Genomic DNA, 20,152 nt, shown 5'->3' on the forward strand with positions numbered 1-20,152 from the left:
TAAATTAAACTCTGTGAGGGCAGGGACTATGTCTGTTTTGTTCTCTGCTGCATTCCCAATGCCTACTACAGGCTCTTGCATATAATATGTGCTTAATAAATATCTATTAAGTGAATGAATGGATAAATGGGTTCAACAAATGTGCAGACTTGACTATGACCTAGGCACCAGTGCTTGGTTTGGGGGCTGCAAAGTTAAATAAGACAGGGTCCAGGAGAGAGACAGACACTTAAACCAAGGTCTATAGGAGCCCAGAGGAATGATTCACACTGGTAAATTGTTTCTTCTGCTTCTGGACTGGGAAGGGAGCCCTGGGGAATATGGACTGAAAGCCTCAGCCTTGGGAGCCCTTCATCACAGCCTGGGAGATAGGAAACATAGGTCTCTAGTCAAGACCTTTTACACCATTTCCCCCTAGACAATTGCATACTGCATCTCTGTTCCATTTTATTCTAGAACAGTGGCTCATAGAAGTTAAAAATACACCAATGTGTCCACAATTTCAGTGGAACAAGTGACTCACAGTTCAAATCACATGAAGGGAAATGATTATAAGTCAGCTGTGAACTTATTGGTTCCAGAATAATTTAAGGCGCTAGCCTGCCCAGTTCAACGAACACACCAGTGGAATCTTTTCTATATGTGGCCCATAATCATGTATAGAATTGATTTCCCAGTCTCTTTAGGACCCTTTTGATGTTGCCATGTGGTACTGTAATAGCAGTGAGGTTACATAATTGTCAGCCTGAATTCTTTTTTCCAACGAGGAAGGCACCACAGGAGAGAGATGAGATTCCTTCTCCCCTGTGCTCACATTCAAACTTTCAGTCATGGGAAGTCAGAAGCACTGAAGAAGGAGTGCCTTACCTCATACTAGTCATCCAACAAATTATTACCAGATGTTCCAGTTCTTCCTCCATTGCAATGTCGCCATTTATTGCTATTGCTTATTTGACCTGTGCCTTTACTGATAGAATGAAAACCCATGACAGCAGGAACCTTGAAGATATTGTTCAGTATTAAATCTTCAGTTCCTGGCATGTCTGATGTATTGCAAATATTTCACTTATTTTTTGAATTCATAAAGCAGTTCTGGAGTACCTTTTATGTATAAGGCATTGTGTACTATTTGGGGCAGAGGGATACCAGAATGAATCAGACTTGAATTACACTCATGTCAAGTAAAAGAGATAAAATGTATATAAAACAGCAACAATAATCACGGCAGCTATTATTTACGGAGCACTTACTGTGGTAACAGGCTCTGTTCTAAGCACTTTTTAATGTGTAAATTCCTTTTAACACAATGTTGTCATAAGACATTATTCCCATTATACAGTTGAGAAAATTGAGGACAGAGATTAAATAATTTATTCCAAATAAATTATTAGGCAAATGATGAAGCAAATCTTAAACCAAAGGTACCTGATAACAGAGCCTGTTTTCCTAACCACTAGCGATAAAGGGGTAAGTTCCAGTAAAGAAGGATGAGTACTCCCCAGTTGGACTAATCTCACCATCCATTAGACCTACTTTGTCTCTTCTCAGAGGGTGCCCAGGAAGGGAACTGCACCATATGGCTGAGGTGAAGATGAAGATTCAACTCATGGATGTGGGTATAGTTGAAACAAAAAACAGGATTATAGAATTATATCACCAGTTTTCTCACACTACCGTGGATCAGGTATTTTGAAATAAAACGCCTTCTATAAAAATTCAGCATTGGGCCATGGCCATCAGCAGACTGTTGTCCATGCAATGCTTGGATAAGACAAGCCTTCTCTATAGAATAAAATAGTTCAGAATGCTGGTTATCTAGAGAGAACAGAAAGACAAGAAAAATAGTATATCAAATCTTAGAGAATTTGGGAAATATGGAACAGATATACTCAATACAAAATCTTTTGCCATTAATAAAAATTTAAAAATTCTAAAAAACTTGGAGAGTAAATAACTTATCAAACTTAAGTCTGTGGCAATCTCAAAAAAAAAAAAAAAGAAAGAGATAGAAGTATTTATGCTATGCAGTCTGCTACAGTTTGGATGATAGCGAATGATAAAATGACCAAGATTTTGAATTTGAATTCAACTAACAACCAAGGCAGAAATAATATAGGAAAGCAAACACAAAGAGCTCATTTGCTTCATTGCATACAGTATGAAAGCATATCTGTGAATTGGGATCAGTAAGGTAGAATTGCTCACAGAGGACACTGAAGTCATTTGTACACATTGGTTTTTAATGGGAAAGTGGAGATGAGGGCCATTGCTGCAAAGGAGGTACAATTGGCAGCATTGGTGGGCCTACCAAACTAAACAGGGCTGACAACTAGTTTGGTCCAGCACCTTCTAGTTCCTGCATGACTGTTAATGATCACCATGAAGGTGATGATAAAAACCAAACCCAGTGCTGTCCAATCAGTTCTGACTCATAGTGACCCTATAGAACAGAATAGCACTGCCCCGCAGAGTTTCCGAGGAGCGCCTGGCAGATTCGAACTGCCCACCCTTTGGTTAGCAGCCGTAGCACTTAACCACTACACCACCAGGGTTTAAATGCACAAAGGTGATGATCCCAACCAAAAAAAACCCACTGCGGTCCAGTCGATTCCGACTCATAGCGACACTATAGGACAGAGTAGAACTGCCCGATAGAGTTTCCAAGGAGCGCCTGGCAGATTCAAACTGCTGACCTGTTGGTTAGCAGCCGTCGCACTTAACCACTAAGCCACCAGGGTTTCCAAGGTAATGATAGTCATCATCAAGTTGTATTTACTTAGAGAGGCTAGACTTTTAATAGAGATCTATGAACTTTACTAATATTTGCCCAGGCACAGAAAGGGAAGTTACTTTGGCAATGAATAGTTTAATTCATTATGTATCCTCAAAGTCCTTAAAACCAAACTTTATAACACTGGGTATCAAACTGCTACTATGGAAAATATTTCTTATTTATGAAAATTCAGTATTTTTATTGATTTATTGGTTTTATTGGTCTAATGGCATATGAAGCAAATGAAATTACCAGTGAAACCCGTTCTTTCGTCAATAATTAAAATATTTGGAAGCTCTAGTTATTCATATTTTTTAAGCATATTTCAAGGATGGTTCAAGGAAGAATAAACCAATAAATCTATATTTGCCCAGAATCATAGTTACAAATAGAGCTTAAAGATGTCAAATTAAAAGAAAAAAAAAGTTGTTCATAAGGATTTATATCAGCTAGTTTTAAAGCCTGGTTCATTACTACCATTTCTGATTTACTTGAAAACACGAAAGGAGCTTTCTGAAGACAATGAGGAGAAAGTAAGATTGGTGAAGTAGGAGCAGCAAGGGCTGACTGGCGTTGGTTACGGCCAAAGTGGCGCATCCCTTAACCACTCCATTAATTCTTTTTCAATTCAGAGGTCAGATTGTGCCACCATACTTTCTTCAAGCCCAAATAGTGACTGTTAAGCCACAAATAAAATATTCTCAATGCAAAGATATTAGTTATCATTCTCACTCTAGTACTGGACCTACCTTGTCTCATAAAAACATATATTTTTTTTTAAAAAAAAAGACTGAACAAAGTGCTATAGAATTTTATGGCAAGCATCTATTTCATGAGACATAGGAAGTCTTTATGAAGAAGATAATATTTCATCAAGAGCCTTGAAGCAGAAGGATTTTAGACATGCAGAATTGGAAAAGTATTCCAAGTAGAAAGAAAAGCCTGAGCAAAGGCAAGGAGGCATCAGGTGACAAGTGTATCCAAGGGACAGGAGGCAATTCAGTTTCATTTGAATTTACAATGTGGGGGAGGGCAAACCAAACCCATTGCCACTGAGTTGATTCCAACTCATAGTGACCCTGTAGGACAGAGTAGAACTGCCCAATAGGGTTTCCAAGGAGCAGCTGGTGGATTTGAACCGCTGACCTTTCGGTTAGCAGCCAAGATTTTACCCACTGGGCCACCAGGGCTCCATGGGAGGGGGAGTACTGGATAATTAGGATCAGGGTCTTAAATGACAGAATAAGAAATTCAGTAGGCAATGAACTGGAATTTGTAGGCAGAAGAATTAGGTGAAATTACAACTCTGTGCTTACCTGCGCAATTAACCCTCACAATAGCCCAATGAGTTACAAATTAATATTCCCATTTTTATGAAAGAGAAAACCAAGACTCAAAGAGGTTAGTAACTTTTGGACATCATATAGCTAGTAAGGCTATCCTCTGTCCTCCCTGATATATTGTCTCTTGATTATTATCATCTTTGGTTAATAGAATTAATCTGGGGAGGCCATGCGCATTTTGCCTCAGTGTTACAATCAATTTAAGGAGAATTTAATGAACGTTTATCTTCAAAGTGAGCATAAGAATATTTTCTCTTTCCACTCTCATTGAATGGTAGCTGTCAAGCCCAAAGAATCAGAATGACTGTCTCCAAGAGGCTGCCATGACCACAATAGGAAACACCTTCTTTGAAAATAGGTACTCAGCATAACAGAGAAATACAAAAATGTTCCCTCCTCCTTTCATAAAAATACGCCATCATTGGAACTTCCATCATTTCATTAACATAAAATAATCTTCACAAGGAACACCTACCAATTTCTGAAAATTACAAAGGGAAATTTTGCGGAAGGCAAGGGGAGCACAATTCGAAATTCCCTTAAAAGATACATGCCATGGCATTGTGCTGTATTTTCTGGAGCTGAGAAGAGTGATGGCCTCTGGGAATCCATTTGGAGCTTGTAATTTCAAAATAGGCTAAATAATGAGAGTTCTGCTTTGTTTTAAATAATGGAAATATAGCAATGGCCAACGATTTTTTAGAAAAGCTGAACAAGGTCATGACAACCTTTATTTTTGTCCTTGTGATTCTGCAAAACCAGTGACCAGGGACAGCTAGATGGGAGGGACACCTAGCACCAATTACCAGGGATTAGTAGACACTATTTACTTGATTGATTTAAATTGCATCCTGTTTTCTAGCTACAGGCACAAGAGATAAAAGCAAAGGCAATTCAAATGTGCAAGCACCAAATTATAGTCATAAAAAGAGATGCTTGGGTCTATAACTAGATGTACTTAGTCTCCCCCTCTCCCACCTTATCTAAGGTTAGTCAGTGGGGTTTGAAAGTTATAGTCCTAGAATATAATGGAGCAAACAAATCTATAGCTTCAAAACACATCAAGCAATAACCCATTACCCACTGCCATCAAACAGTCACAAATATTTTTGCAAATAACCACAAAAACAGAAAGTAATATTCAAATTTGCCATAAATTACTCAAATCATCATTTCTGCATATTTGTTATATGTATGACACTGTGATAGGCAGCAGAGAGGTGTAACTATGAAGGCACTTACCTTTTGGGTGCTGGGTCAGGTGATAGACACAAATGTACACAAATAAGGTATATGGCGAGATAGAGGTACAAATAACACTCCAGAAAGGAAGAAGGAAGAAATTACATAAATCCCTTTGACCTGAATAAAGATGGTATAGGGTCGCTATGAGTCGGAATTGACTCGATGGCACTGGGGTTTGGGGCTGGGTTTAATAGAGAAGTTTGCATTTAAATGGAACATTGAAGGCATGAGAATATTTCACTAAGTGAAAAATAGAGGAAACTAATTTTAAACTGAGGAAATCAAATACGTAAGGGCTCAAATACAAAAGAAGTCTAAGATCTATTTGGGGAAGATGATGGTTTAGAAGGCTGGGTATGCATGGGTTACATGTAAGTAATATAGTGAAAGATATAACTAGAAAGATAAACAGTAATGAGGTTATAGAGGGCCTGGAACTCCATGCCAAAAAATTTGCCATTTGTTCCCTAGACCAGTACTTTCCAGGAGAACTTTCTGAGATGTTAGAAATGTGCTATGTCTGCAGTATTCAACGTGGTAGCCACTAGGCACCTGTGGCTATTGACCACTTGAAATGTGGCAAATGCAACTGAGAAACAGGAGTTTTAATTTTATTTAGTTTTAATGTATTTAAATTTAAATAACCACATGTGGCTAGGGGTACCAGATTGGACAGTGTAGACAATATTAAAAAATGTTAGCCACTAAAATTTTTACACAGAGGGTGACATGATTGGAGAAATGATTTAGTGTCAGTTTTCCTTTACATAATCTAACATACTGATTTATTTGGGGAAAGGGCCTCTTTTACTTTAAATTAATCACTGTTCATGTTTCTCCATTAGATCTTCAGTTTTATGATTGCATCTAATTAGAAAAACAGCATGAATGTTCATAATTGTACTGCAGGAGAACAATTAATAGAGGAAGTATGGTTAAATGGAATAGATAAAAACCATAGCAGATGGTAAATACTGGGAAGTTTTAAAAATCTCTAGCACACCAACACGAATGTCTTGTGACTGTTGAAAAACAACACATTTTATTCCTTGGGAGGGAAGACTAAAATTTACTCATCCTAGGCTGATTCATGTATGTATTACTAATTGTTCATGAGACGTATAGTAAAGCGACAAAAATAAGCAATGCAAACACTCGGAAGGGCATTCTAGTTCTGATACATGTGTGTGATTTACAAACTTTAGGCCTCTAGGCTCACAAAATTGTTATATGTCTATAATGATTTAAAAAAACTCAGATGTATTATCTGTATTCTATAAAAACCAATTTAAGAAAATAAATTGATCTCATACGTTTGTTTTTCTCTCGGGCTTATATGAGACTCAAAAATGCATTTACTTCTAAGAATATGTCAGAAGGTTTATTTAAATCAAAATGAAAGTGCTTCTCTATATATTTTACCTGCAGCTTTGAAATTTAGAAGCTCCTTGGAGTTCAGATTGCTTCCTTATTTATGTTTATCTGAGCCAAGTTAGGCTGACTGATAAAGATTGAATTTGAAGGGATTACAGATTTCCCACTACAGATGCGTGAACATTGAAATTCTAAATCATTAGGTTCTAAACATATCTTGAAAACTAAGTGGAAATTCCTCTCTTGTAGGTTAATTTTGGAGCTCAATGGCTACTATCAGCCAATGACTGGGAACGAAATGTGGTCAGTAAACAGAAGGTATGCCTATCATGTGCCAGGCCACTTCGAGCAAAGTGTTCTCGTCGTTCCTCTGGATCTCACAGAGTTCCTTACTGTGCGCCTACTTTTGTAACTTGACATAAGCTACTTGTGGCCAATTAGTTAATAGCCTTCATACTATCCTCAAGCCAAAAACCATGAAGTTATCCTTTATTTTTTTTTCTTTCTCTCATACACAACATACAATCTGTCAAGAAATTCTGCTCTATCGTCAAAATATATCTAGAATCTAACCAGTTCACATTACCTGTACTGCTAACACCTTAGTTCATGCCTTTGTAATCTCTCACCTGAACCACAATAGCCTCCCAGTTGTTCTCCCTGCTCCTACATCTGCCCTCCTCCCCATCTGACCTCCTCCCTAGTCCTAAACCAACAGCCAGCTGACCTTGTAAAATGTACATTAGATAATGTTAGTCTTGCCTCAAAACTCTTCACTAATTTCCCATTTCATTCAGAGTCTAAGCCCAAGATCCTACAGTGGTCTACAAGGTCCTCTGTGATTTTCTCCTATTCATCTCTGCCCTTCTGTTCCCTCACCCTGGTCCAGTCACACAGGCATCCTCCTACCTTAGAATATTTAAACTGACTGCTCTCCCAGACATTGTCAAGACTAACTCCTTCTCTTCTTCAAATCCTTGTTTGAATGTCACCTTCTCAATAAGGCCTTCCCTGACTACCTTATTTAAAAATATAACTAGCCTCTACTCTTTCTTTCCCCATAGCATTCATCACCTTCTAACAACCATAAGCTTATTTATGATATCTATTGTTTATTGCCTTCCGCTCATACATATTTTTTTTTTTTATTGTTTATTGCCTTCCGCTTATACATATGTGCTCTGTAAGTGTGTCTTATTTACCTTTGTGCCTGGCAGCACAGCAGGGCCAGCAATGCCTGGCACATAGTAGGTGCTCAGTAAGTATTTGCAGACTGCATGAATTCTTGTTAAATATTATTTTCATTGTGTGATTTGTTAAATGCCATTTTCTTTGTGATCATTTATTTATAAGCCATGGTATTTCTAAACATTAAGAAAGCATGCTTGAGCTAGATTTTCTCAGTACCTAAATGTTCTCTGAGATAAATCAGAAATGGCATTAACTTTCAGGTTGTTTTCAATATAGTTGTTTTAAATAATATTAGAAATTTACTTTTCTTGCTAAGGTAATTTTCTAAATTTCTTTGGCTGAGCCCTAAGCATTCTATAGGTCCAGGTATAGATATTTCATGCCTGCTTTCACGTGTACCTGTTTTGGATTAGGCATTTGTCAAAAGCACTGGGAGTACAAAGATTTCTGGGATATGGTGCCTGCCTGTGAGGGGCTGACTGATCTGTAAACAAACTTTTGCGTACAAACTATACAGTGTCTATAGCAGCAATTTGACTCTACATGCAATAATAAAGGCCCAAGCAAGGAGCCATGGGTTGCAAGTTCACTCTGAGATCTGCTTAATAAATGGTAAAGTAGCATGGAGCAGTTAGGAGTGCATGAAATTGAAGGGTGAGATGATCTTGGGTTTGAATCCTCTACTTCACAATTCTTACTTTTTAATATATAACTATGAAGTATAATATGCATACAGAAAATGTACATGTCCTATTTATACAGCTGAATGAGTTTTCACAAAATGAACATACCTGTGTAACCTGCACTCAGATCAAGGAACAGGATATAAGCTGTACCCCCAAACCTCCCATTGAGCTCCCTGTCGGTCACTCCACTCCCCTAAGGGTAACCCTGCCATGACATCTAACGGCATAGATTAGTTTAGCCTGTTCTTGTACTTTATATAAATGGTATGATGTAGTCCGCATCTTCTGTGTCTGAAGCTTGCTCAATGTTATATTTGTGAGATTCATGCATATCGTTACATGCATTTGTAGGCTATTGAGTCTCATTGCTTAGTATTTTGTGAATAAACCACAATTTATTTATGTATTATTCTGTTAATGAACATTTGAGTAGTTTCCAGCTTGGGGCTATTTCAAACAGTGCTTCTATGAAGATTTTAGTATGTATCTTTTGGCTAATATACATACGCATGTATTCAGTTTTTCTAGCTATTTACAAAGTTTTCCAAAGTAATTGAACAAGTTTACACTCTCTCAGTCGTGTATGTGAGTTCGGATTCTCCACTGTCTCACTAACACTTGGTATTTACAGGTTTTCAATGTAACCATCCTGACAGAAGTATAGTAGCATCTCATGGTGGTTTTAATTTGCATTTTTCTGATGATTAATAAAGTTTATTAGTCATTTCATTAGTCATTTAGATACCCTTTTTTGTGAAGTTTCTGCTCAAGCCTTTTGCCTATATTTCTATTGTATTGTCTTTTTCTTATTGATGTATAGGAGTTCTTTATGTATTTGAGTCCTTTATTACATATAAGAGACCTGGTGGTGCAGTGGTCAAGTGCTTGGCTGCTTACTGAAATGCTGGTAGTTTGAACCCACCAGTTACTTCAAGGAGGAAAGATGTGGCAGTCTGCCTCCGTAAAGGTTGCAGTCTTGGAAACCCTACGGGGCAGTTCTACTCTTTTTTATAGGGTTGTGATCATTTGAAATTGATTTGATGGCACACAGCAACAACTTTTATCTATTAAGATGAAGTTAAGAATAAAAAATATAATTCCTCATTAGTGAGGGCATAGTAAAATTGGAACTCTCATCCATTCAAATATTGCCATGGCACTATACATAGATTAGATCCTTATGAAAATTTGACAAATTAACCAATAAACACAAAATATGTTTCCCATTTTATCTAGTAAGCCCACTTTGGGAGACTTATTTGAAGGCATAATTTAAAAATTTGGAAAAAAAAATACAAACATAGGTCTTCATCTCAGATTTGTTTGTAACAGCTTAATGGTAGAAGCAACCAAAACATCTAGCCATAGAACAAAGTGGTAAGTTCACTATGTCAAAGCTTTGTAATGAACTATTACAAAGCCATTAAAAAGGAGGTTATGTAGAGCGTGGAAATGTGTATTGCTCCAGTTATTATGATGTTTATGCTAAGCTATGTATCTGGGAGAAAAAGCTGGAAGAAAAAGTTTTCTGAGTGGTGAAAAAGATTGGAAAGAGAGTGTTTTAAAATTTTCTGTTAAGTGCTTTTTTTTTTTTATCATATACATGTTACCTTTGTGTCCCCACCGTAACAACCCTCCTCCACATATCTACGTCTATCGTATTACTGAATTGTATTAACTGTATTATAGCATTTATCTATATTTAATTACTACATGCCCATCTCTCCCTGCTACACAGTGAAACCCTTGAGTCTTACTCTTTGTATTCTCAGCTCCAAACATAGGGCCTGGAAAACAGAAGGTTATTTCATAAATGTTTGATAATGAATGCACTGATTAATGAATGAATAGATGGACGGACAGATATATTTCTCCAAATCTTAGGTATTCTTAGTATATAAGTTATTTGACTTAGAAATTTCGCTAGTCTTCTCAAATATCATGAAAGAGTTTTTAGCATCTTAACTTTAACCCAAAAATTCTTAGTGGTCTTTGAGATCCATAATTCAAGCAACTGGCTGAAGTACTCAGCCAATGTGGGGTAAAGAAATAGAGCATAGGGAAGCTCAGCTTTGGCTGAAGAATTATGTTACACACCATCATATCAGCTTCTGTTTACTCAAGATTTCACAGACCAGTGTGTACTGTCCACACTGACAAAAAACAAAAGTCTCAGAAAAGTCTTCTAGGATGGAAGTATGCAAACAAGGGCATATCTACCAGGACAATATATACAAACATACGAACGGTCTCAGAGAAAATATTGAAGTTGTCAGGATTTCATTTTACTTGGATCCACAATGAATGCCCATGGAGGAAGCAGTCAAAAAATCAAACAACATATCGCATTAGGCAAATCTGCTGCAAAAGAGCTCTTTAAAGTGTTAAAAAGCAAAGATGTCACCTAGAAAACTAAGGTGCACCTGACCCAAGCCATGGTATTTTCAGTAGCCTCATATACATGTGAAAGCTGGAAAATGAATAAAGAAGACCAAAGAAGAACTGATGCATTTTAATTACGGTGTTGGTGAAGAATACTGAATATACCATGGACTGCCAGAAAAACAAACAAATATGTCTTAGAAGAAGTACAGCCAGAATGCTGCTTCGAAGTGAGGATGGCAAGGCTTCATCTCACGTACTTTGGACATGTTATCAGGAGGGACCAGTCCTTGGAGAAGAACTTGGTGAAGTAGAGGGTCAGCAAAAAAGATGAAAACCCTCAATGAGATGGACTGACATAGTGGTTACAACAATGGGCACAAACATAGCAACAATGGTGAGGATGGAACAGGACTGGGCAGCATTTCTTTCTGTTGTACATAGGGTCACTATGAGTTGGAACGGACTCATCGGCACCTAACAACAACAACAACAATGGAAGGTCTCACATAAATAATATTTTTCTGGGTAAACAAAATGCTTACAAATTGCTTCAGCATATACAAATGGTCCAGTGGGTTGTCAATTAGTGAAGAAAACAGAATAATTAGAAGGGAAATATTGCTTATAGTGTTGAATGAAAGAAATTCAACACTCAAAACTTCAATAAATAGGAATGTTGTGTTGCCTGTTCAACCTCTGAACCAAGCAAGAACTTTTCAAAGAAAAGGACCTTGAACAATTGGAAAATTCCTTGAAATGAATTTGGTGCTCTACATGTTTTGTTATTGTTGCTTGTGTTTTAAATAACACTCCCCCTCCCAAGTACAGAAATAACATCTGCTAAAAACAGAAGGAGGAGAAGGAGATGGAGAAGAAGGAGGAGGAGGAGGAGGAGGAGGAGGAGGGGAAGGGGAAGGGGAAGAAGAAGGGTGAAGAAGAAGGGGAGGGGGAAGAAGGAGAAGGGAAAGGGGAAGGGGAAGGAGAAGAAGAAGAAAGGAATGAAGAATAAAGAAAGGAAGGGAGGAAGAAAAATATTGAAAGTTTCTTGGAAAAAACTGAAGGGTACAAAGAAGGGCCTCTGTAAACTTGAAAGCAATAGACAAATGTAAGGCATCAGTATGTTGATGTTCTAGAGGGTGAAATGTGCACAGGGATTAAATGGTACAGCTTCGCAGTTGGACTGACAAAAGACTCCTATTAGTGAAATTAGGTTCTCTGAGTCTAAGTTATCTACATAATGAGAATAATACATACCTCACAGGGTTGATTTAAGAATTAAATTAAATAAGATGATACATGTATAAATATGCAATATGCTTCAGGTGAAAGGCTTAGCACAGTGCCTTACTCATAACAAACTCAGCAAAATTTTTTTTATGGACTAGACCAGAGTCTATAGCTGATCCCATTAGGCATCCCTCCTGGGGAGGGAACTGAAACATGATATATATTCTGCACCTTATCGGTATAAATTAAACTGGCCCCAGTTAAATTATAGATGGCATAAATACCTGTTAGAATTTGATGAGGAGGTAAACATGGGCTTCAACTGTCCCTGTAGGGCTTGGGGAACATGGTCGTGGTATAGAGCCCTTTAAACCTTCTGTACATGAATGGGACAAATGGTCACTGCTTGTAGATACTTCAGTAATATTGAGTAAGCTTGGTCTTTTGCAGAGGCTTAGTCTCTGTGTCAGCTGTGAGCTCTCTCTAGGGATGTCCCAGGGGATACTCCCACTGAGAGCCTCCTCCTCAAGAATGTCTGGTCCTTTGTAAAGGCCTAGTCATCTTCTCAGTGGTTAACCCCATTCCCACTTCCTCCACCACTCCCAACAAACAGGTCTGGACCCTTTGTCTCCTTTGCCTCCTTGCTTCAAATCAACAGAGTTAACTCTTTGATTTTCATGATCTTATCATTTCTTGGAAACCCTGGTGGAGTAGTGGTTAAGAGCTACAGCTGCTAACCAAAAGGTCAGCAGTACTAATCCACTGGGTGCTCCTTGGAAACTCTATGAGGCAGTTCTACTCTGTCCTACAGGGTTTGGTTTTGTTTTTGGTTTATCATTTCTTATCACAATCTGATATATTCTTGCTATTACTATGTCTTTTTTTTTTAAGTATTTGTCTGTTGCTTATCTGCCCTATTCGATGATGTTTATATATTTCATTTGCTTATTGTGCATCTGCCCACTTGCCTGAAGAGTGTACGTTTCTTTTCTGCAGGGATCATGTCTGTCTTGTTTATTGGCCTCTCTCAGAACTTTGCATGCTCTGAAAGTAGGAGCAGAAGAAATTTCATTTAGAGACACCTGACATATAGTAATCATTTTAATTTGTTGGATTTCTCCATTCTTTCCCATAGGAATGCATCCCTGAGTAAACAAAGGGCAAAGTCTCATGAGCCCTTTATAACTCTTGGAAACTGAAACAGGGATAAGAATTTCAGCACTGGAAATGGCGAGCCAGCTTTCCCATGACAACTGTACATTTGGTGTTTCTTGTTCTTTCTTTTGAACTATCAACCTGCTTTTTAAGCTCTTTTTTTTCCTGTTGCTGTCGTGTCAATTCTGACTCATGGCGTTCCCATGTGTTACAGGGTATAATTGTTCCATAGGGTTTTCATGGCTGTAATCTTTATGGAAGCAGATTGTCAGACCTTTCTTTCACGGTGCCAATGGGTGGATTTGAGTCTTCAAGGTTAGTAGTCAAGTGCAAACTGTTTGTACCATCCAGGGATCTTTTAAGCACTACACTTCCCTTACACAGCCTTTTCCTACAAGGCCACACTCCCTTTGCAGAAGTAATTATTAACATCTTGCCTCTTTCACACATCTTTCTCCAAAAAGCACACCAAAAAAGCACTGATCGTCAGCACCTAAGGATAACTGCTGGAAACTTGCCATATCTCCATTTATTACAGTTTGCAGGCTATCAAGAATGTTTAGTGTAATGGAGTTTTCTTTGTCCACTTTCTTTGTACAAGCAAGTTACCCATCACTTGAACAGTTAACACTATAGTAGACCTAGAAGCATGCATCTATTCAAAGACTGGGACCAGAAGAGGAGAGATGTGAGCTGTGCTGTGCCAGATTCTTGCTATAAAGAATGACCTTGAAAAATTCTGCAGAAAGTGGCCTCTTCAGTAACGGGCGGCTTACCTCAGCTCTGCCTGCTCACAAAGTAGGCCTTCATGCTACGGATCTCAGTTCTTTCCAAGCATTGTCGCTGTAGTGAAGAGGCAGTGCTTTCACTACTGCCGTAGCCTGACCCTAAATAAGGTAAAGAAATGTCGGAAGCTGGAACTCTAAGTGGTGTAGCATATTCTTAAGGCAGAAATCAATACCCATGGAACTGAAATACCTGCTTGTTTAAGACTACCATATGGCATATGGTTTCATAAGTGTTCAGAAAAATTCAGTTACTTCACTAAAGTAAATGAATTAATTCTTAAGTTCCTTCTCTCAGGTAAAACAACTATAATCAAGGCTTGAATAGCAGTTGCTTGTGTGACAAGAAATAGAACCAAGAAAAGGGCTGCAAAACAGAACTTGAAGTGAACATTCAGACATTTGTTTTTTGAAGCAGTTGCAGTCTGTGTTCTCTCTCTGGCCAGACCCCAGATGCCAAGAACCTAGTTTCCTCTCATGCACCCACTTCCACAGTTTCAGGTCTTGCACATTGTTCGAGACCACATTCTCACAAACATGGACCATCTCACAAATAAGAAATGAAAGGATATCTTAATGGGGAAAATGAGTCACCTTAGGGGCTAGGATGAGAGTGGGTACATCTTGACAGAAGTCCATAACAGGAAAGAGCTCAGTTAACACTGCCTTAGCTCACCCACCCACAGTCATCCTGGGGTGATCGGATGGCCCACAGTCCACTAACTGCATACTCTTCAGCTCTAATGAGTGATGCCCACCCCCCCACCACCTACCAAGCACTTGCCCAATTTAAGTAGTCTGTACCCTTCCACCAGGAGCCCCCACCAGGAGCCCTGGTGGTGCAGTGATTAAGAGCTTACCTACTAACAGATCAGCAGTTCAAATCCACGAGCCACTCCTTGGAAACCCTATGGGGCTGTTCTATTCTGTCCTACAGGGTCACTATAAGTCAGAATTGACTCAATGGCAACAGGTTTGGTTTTTTATTGTTGTTGTTGTTGGTTAACCCTCCACTAGGGAGCCCTAGTAGCACAAATATTAAGTGCTTGGCTGCCAACCAGAAAGTTGGCAGTTGGAACCCACCCAGCAGCTTTGTGGAAGAGACCTGGCGATTTGCTCCCTTAAACTTTACAGTCTAGGAAACCCTATGGGGCAGTCCTACTAGGTCACATGGGATCGCTATGAGTCAACATCTACACAAGGGCATGTGACAACAGCAACAGGCTTCCACCACCGCCACCCATTTCTCAACTCCACCTCCCATTCCTATCCATAGAGATAACTAACTAGTTGACCACTTATCGATCCTTCTGTTAATGAAGATTTCAAGCTCACTTTAAGGCCTTATACTGACACCTGTAAGGATTTGTGACCCCTACAGAGGTCACAAACAGATTTGGTCACTGTTCAACCATTTCAGGAGGTAGCATATCATCAGGAGCCAACGGCACTGAAGGAAGAGGTTCAAGTTGCATTGAAGGCATTAGCAAAAAACAAGGCTTCAGGAATTGATGAAATACCAACTGAGATGCTTCAACAAATGGATGCAGCACTGAAAGCACTCATTAGTCTACGCCAAGAAATTTGGGAGACCCCTACCTGGCCAACTGACAGGAAAAGAACTATATTTATGCCTATTCCCAAGAAGGGTGATCCAACCAAATGTGGAAATTATCAAGCAATATAATTAGTATCACACACAAGTAAAATTTGGCTGAAGATCATTCAAAACTGGCTGCAGCAGTATATTGACAGGGAACTGCCAGAAATTGAAACCAGATTCAGAAGAGGACATGGACCCAGGGATATCATTGCTGATGTCAGGTGGATCCTGGCTCAAAGCAGAGAAGACTAAAAAGATGTTTACTTGTATTTTATTGACTGTGCAAAAGCATTTGACTGTGTGGATCATAACAAATTATGGATAACATAGTGAAGAACTTGAATTCCATAACACTTAATTGTGCTCCTGAGGAATTTGTACACAGACCAAAAGGCAGTTGTTCCAACAGAACAAGGGCATGCTTCATGGTTTAAAGTCAGGAAAGGTGTGCACCAGGGTTGTATTCTTTCACCATATTTATTCAGTCTGTATGCTGAGCCAATAATCTGAAAAGCTGGACTATGTGAAGAAGAATGTGGCATCAGGATTAGAGGAAGGCTCTTTCACAACCTGCATTATGCAGATGATACAACCTTGCTCACTCAAAGTGAAGAGGACTTGAAGCACTTACTGATGAAGATCAAAGACCTTAGCCTTCAGTATGGGTTACATAAACAAAACAAAACAAAATCCTCACAACTGGACCAATAAGCGACATCATGATAAACGGAGAAAAGATTAAAGTTGTCAAAGATCTCACTCTACTTCAATTCCCAATCAACACCCATGAAAGCAGCAGTCAAATCAAAGGATGCGTTGGATTGGGCAAATCTGCAGCAAAGGGCCTCTTTAAAGTGCTGAAAAGCAAAGATGTTACCTTGAAGATTAAGGTACGCCTGCCCCAAGCCAAGGTGTTTTCAATCATTTCATATACATGCAAAAGCTGGACAAGGAATAAGGAATACCAAAGAAGAATCAATGCCTTTGAATTACGGTGTTGGCAAAGAATATGGAATATTCTATGGACTGCCAAAAGAATGAACAAATCTGTCTTGGAAGAAGTACAACCAGAATGCTCCTTAGAAGCAAGGATGACAGACTAAGTGTCATATACTTTGGACATGTTATCAGGAGGGCCAGTCCCTGGAGAAGAACATCATACTTGATAAAGAGGAGGGTCAGCAAAAAAAAAAAAAAAAGAGACCCTCAGCGAGATGGATTGACACAGTGGCTGCAACAATGGCCTCATCCATAAGGAGGATTGTGAGGATGGCACAGGACCGGGCAGTGTTTCCTTCTGTTGTACATAAGGGTCGCTATGAGTCGGAACTGACTGAACAACACATAACAACAACACAGGGGAAAAAAATTGAAAGCAACTAGCAAAACTTTCCTGAAGGATAGAGAGATCTCAGAACTAGAAATTATTTTGCAGGGCCTGGATTCCACAGCACAAATACCCCGTTCTCCTTACTCCCAGCTCTCTATCATGAAAGATCCGGTAACCTTAGGAGTAAATGATAAATTGTGTGACTGTTAAGTTTGCTGACCGACGCGAGGGTAACCGTGTGTGTGCATGCGTGTGTGTACACACAAAGTCGGAAGAAGCAAAGGGTAGCAGGTTCCAAGAGACCCCTACCCTACTCCCTCGGCCACCTGGTCCCGGATCGCTGCGTCCCGAGGGCGGTGCGCGGAGGGAAGCTCCCCGTTCTAGCGGCGGCGCCCCACCGAGAGGTTTGACTGCGTGTCCCCCGCGCGCGCCCGTCCCCACCTCCGCACCCCGCGCCCGCCCGCGCAGCGTGACTGGCGGCAGCTGCAGACCCAGCTCCAAGAAGCGCGGAGCGCGCGTCGCTGGGGGAGAGGCGGGCTGGCTGCTGCCTTGCGTCGGCTGCACTGCCCGCCCTCCTTCCCGCCCCCAGCCCCTCCCCTGGCGTCCGCGCTGTTTGGGATCCGGGGGAGCCGCTGCGCCGCTGGTTGGAGCCGCAGCTCCGCGCCGGGACCTGCACCGAGGCGGGGGCGGCGGGAGCGCGGAGACCACGTTCCGTGGGGAGAGACTCAGAGGGCCCTAATTTTTGCACAGACAGAAGACTGAGCGAGAGTGCGGGTGAGCGGGAGGGCTGCACGCGTGCTCACCGTGAGCCCAGCCAACCCCGACCCAGGTCGCCGCAGCCCAGGAGCACCCTCCCTCGCGTCCAAAAGCACGCTCCGCATAGCCATGAATACCAACGATGCCAAGGAGTATCTGACCCGGAGAGAAATCCCTCAGCTTTTCGAGGTAGGGTGCTAAGGGCTAGGAGAGGGTCGGGAGACCGTCGGAAGAGTCGAGGGAAGGGCGTCTCTGGGATTCCGGGTGAGAAGCCGCGCCCCGTCTCACCTTCCTCACGCGGGGCATGGAAGTGAATGGGGCTTGCAGGAACTCACTCCTCCGCTTACCCGGGGGTGGCCACCTTTCCCACGGGTACCGGGGTCCTTGTCCTATGGCTGAATTCAGAAGCCCGCATTTCGCAGATCAAGTTTCAGTCTTGGAGCCAGGTTCTGTCTGCCCCCAGCGCACCCCTCGAATGTGGACGCTCAAGGTTGGCTGCAGACAGCGGCCCGGCTGTGCTCTCTAGGGGCGAGGGCCAGGCCAGGTGGGTACGCTGGCACATGGCAGCGAGCAAGGACTCGAAACTGAGGGATCGAGAGCCCAGGTCCCTCCACCCGCCTTGGCTCGGGACCCTCGCAGTGAAGGGGGAAGTGTGGACTGAAGCAGCCCTCCCCGCGGATAGCATAGAGGAAAGGGATGGAGATGCAAAAAACAAATCTCAGCCCATCAAGTGCAGCGCTACCTCTCGAGTGGCAGGCACCCAACAGCGTTCTGCGCTTTCGGTGAATGAACTCCTGAGCACGTTTTTCCGTTGCCTTAGTAGGAATGGTTCTCCCTCTATGCCTCCCCGACTCACCCGTCGCCTACCCTCTCCAGCTCACCTAGAGGTAGGGGGTCGGGGAGGGGCAAGGCAGGCGTAACTCCTGTTGCTCAGTCTTCAGACCGCATCGCGGTAATCATCTGCACCGGGGAACGGGGAGTGGGGGCAAGGTGGGAGGGACACTGAGAATGTGAGACAGGAGGCTTAAGGAATGAGCTGAAGAAACCCTAGGTTAGTTCTTAAACCACATCGCGGATCGTATTGCTTCCTTGGCACCTCTCCTTATTAGAATTTTAAAATATTCCTGAATCGTATGTGCATTCGCTTAGGTTAAAAAAAAAAAAAGGAAGCGAGCCCAGCTTCCTAGGGCGAGTCTGAAAGGGAAAATCCATTCACTGCAAACTTGACCCCACATTTCCGAAAGATGATTGCCTGATGTAGTAAACAAGGTTATAAGTTGTTCTTTTTCATGTTTTGGATTTTTTTTTTAAGGAATTTAAAGACACCACTTTGGAAAATAATTTTGCCCCAATTTTCCCAAACTGTCTTTAAAGCCGGTCGCTGTAATTACCAACCTTCATTTTCCTCACCTACCTAAGCCACCGTTTTCATGTCCATCTAAACCAGGATTTCCTAGTAAACCACCTCTGAGCTTAAGCCTGGTATGTGAAGCCCAAATCTAGCAAGTGATTACTCATGCATAAAAATAGGTAGTGTTGGGAAAGGACAGGTCTTGGGAGTGTGCATGATTCTGGTTAAGAGTTTTTCTTTTTTATATATATTTTGAAAAAGTAAATATGGAGATGAAGAACTGAAGGTTTTTGTCACAAATATTAACTACTGAGATCGTTTCATTTAGGAGGGTCACCTGATGGCAAAGTGCTGAAGAGTATGTCTCTTTTCTTTATAAATATGGGTACTGTTTTTCTTCCTCAGTAGAAGAGAACCTCACAGAATGTTTGGTAGCTTGTTCGTGAAATTCTACACTATATGCAAATAATTTAATGGCAGCTGTTTTTGTTCAGGTTTTATGCTTTTTGTTGACTTTTCAGCATATGAATGGTATGTTTTAAAATAGTGTACACCCAGAAAAGAAAGTCAGCCTGCTTAGGCAAAATTCAGAATATTCAGTGCTTGAGTGGGAAGATGGAGGGGGCCTGCTGGTGGCATCCGAGGGCTCCATCGTTCCAGTAAGATGCACCTCTGCTGTGCACAGTGCAACAAGGAAGCAACACCTGCCAACTCTCCATGTGATGAGTGTAGACAGCAAAACCAAATGCTTTAGGTTTCCTAACTGGATTTTCTCTCTCAAAACCACAGTGTTCTCAGTATACAAAGTTTAATCAAACCCAAAACATTGGCCCCTCAGCTGTGGGCATTAGACACCATTGTAAATCAAGTAACTGATTATTAAACCTGCAAGTTGTCAAACAACTAAATGTATCTAATGGACTTTTCTGATTTTTTCCTGATTTGAGA

General features: G+C 40.8%; 1 protein-coding gene and 1 pseudogene across 1 annotated transcript in view; both read left to right on the forward strand.

Moving 5' to 3' along the window:
* The first annotated feature begins 1,729 nt into the window (after nt 1-1,729).
* Nucleotides 1,730-2,480, forward strand: LOC111751007 (DNA-directed RNA polymerase III subunit RPC6-like; annotated as a pseudogene).
* A 15,274-nt stretch (nt 2,481-17,754) lies between these two features.
* The window catches only part of AK5 (adenylate kinase 5), a 318,482-nt gene continuing 316,084 nt past the window's right edge, over nt 17,755-20,152 (forward strand). The window contains exon 1 of the mRNA XM_010591179.2: nt 17,755-18,042. Within this exon, the coding sequence (XP_010589481.1) occupies nt 17,983-18,042 (60 nt within the window). The 5' untranslated portion in view covers nt 17,755-17,982. The remainder of the gene's footprint in view (nt 18,043-20,152) is intronic.

This window comes from Loxodonta africana, chromosome 3, assembly GCF_030014295.1.
Source record: "Loxodonta africana isolate mLoxAfr1 chromosome 3, mLoxAfr1.hap2, whole genome shotgun sequence".
Taxonomy (NCBI): domain Eukaryota; kingdom Metazoa; phylum Chordata; class Mammalia; order Proboscidea; family Elephantidae; genus Loxodonta; species Loxodonta africana.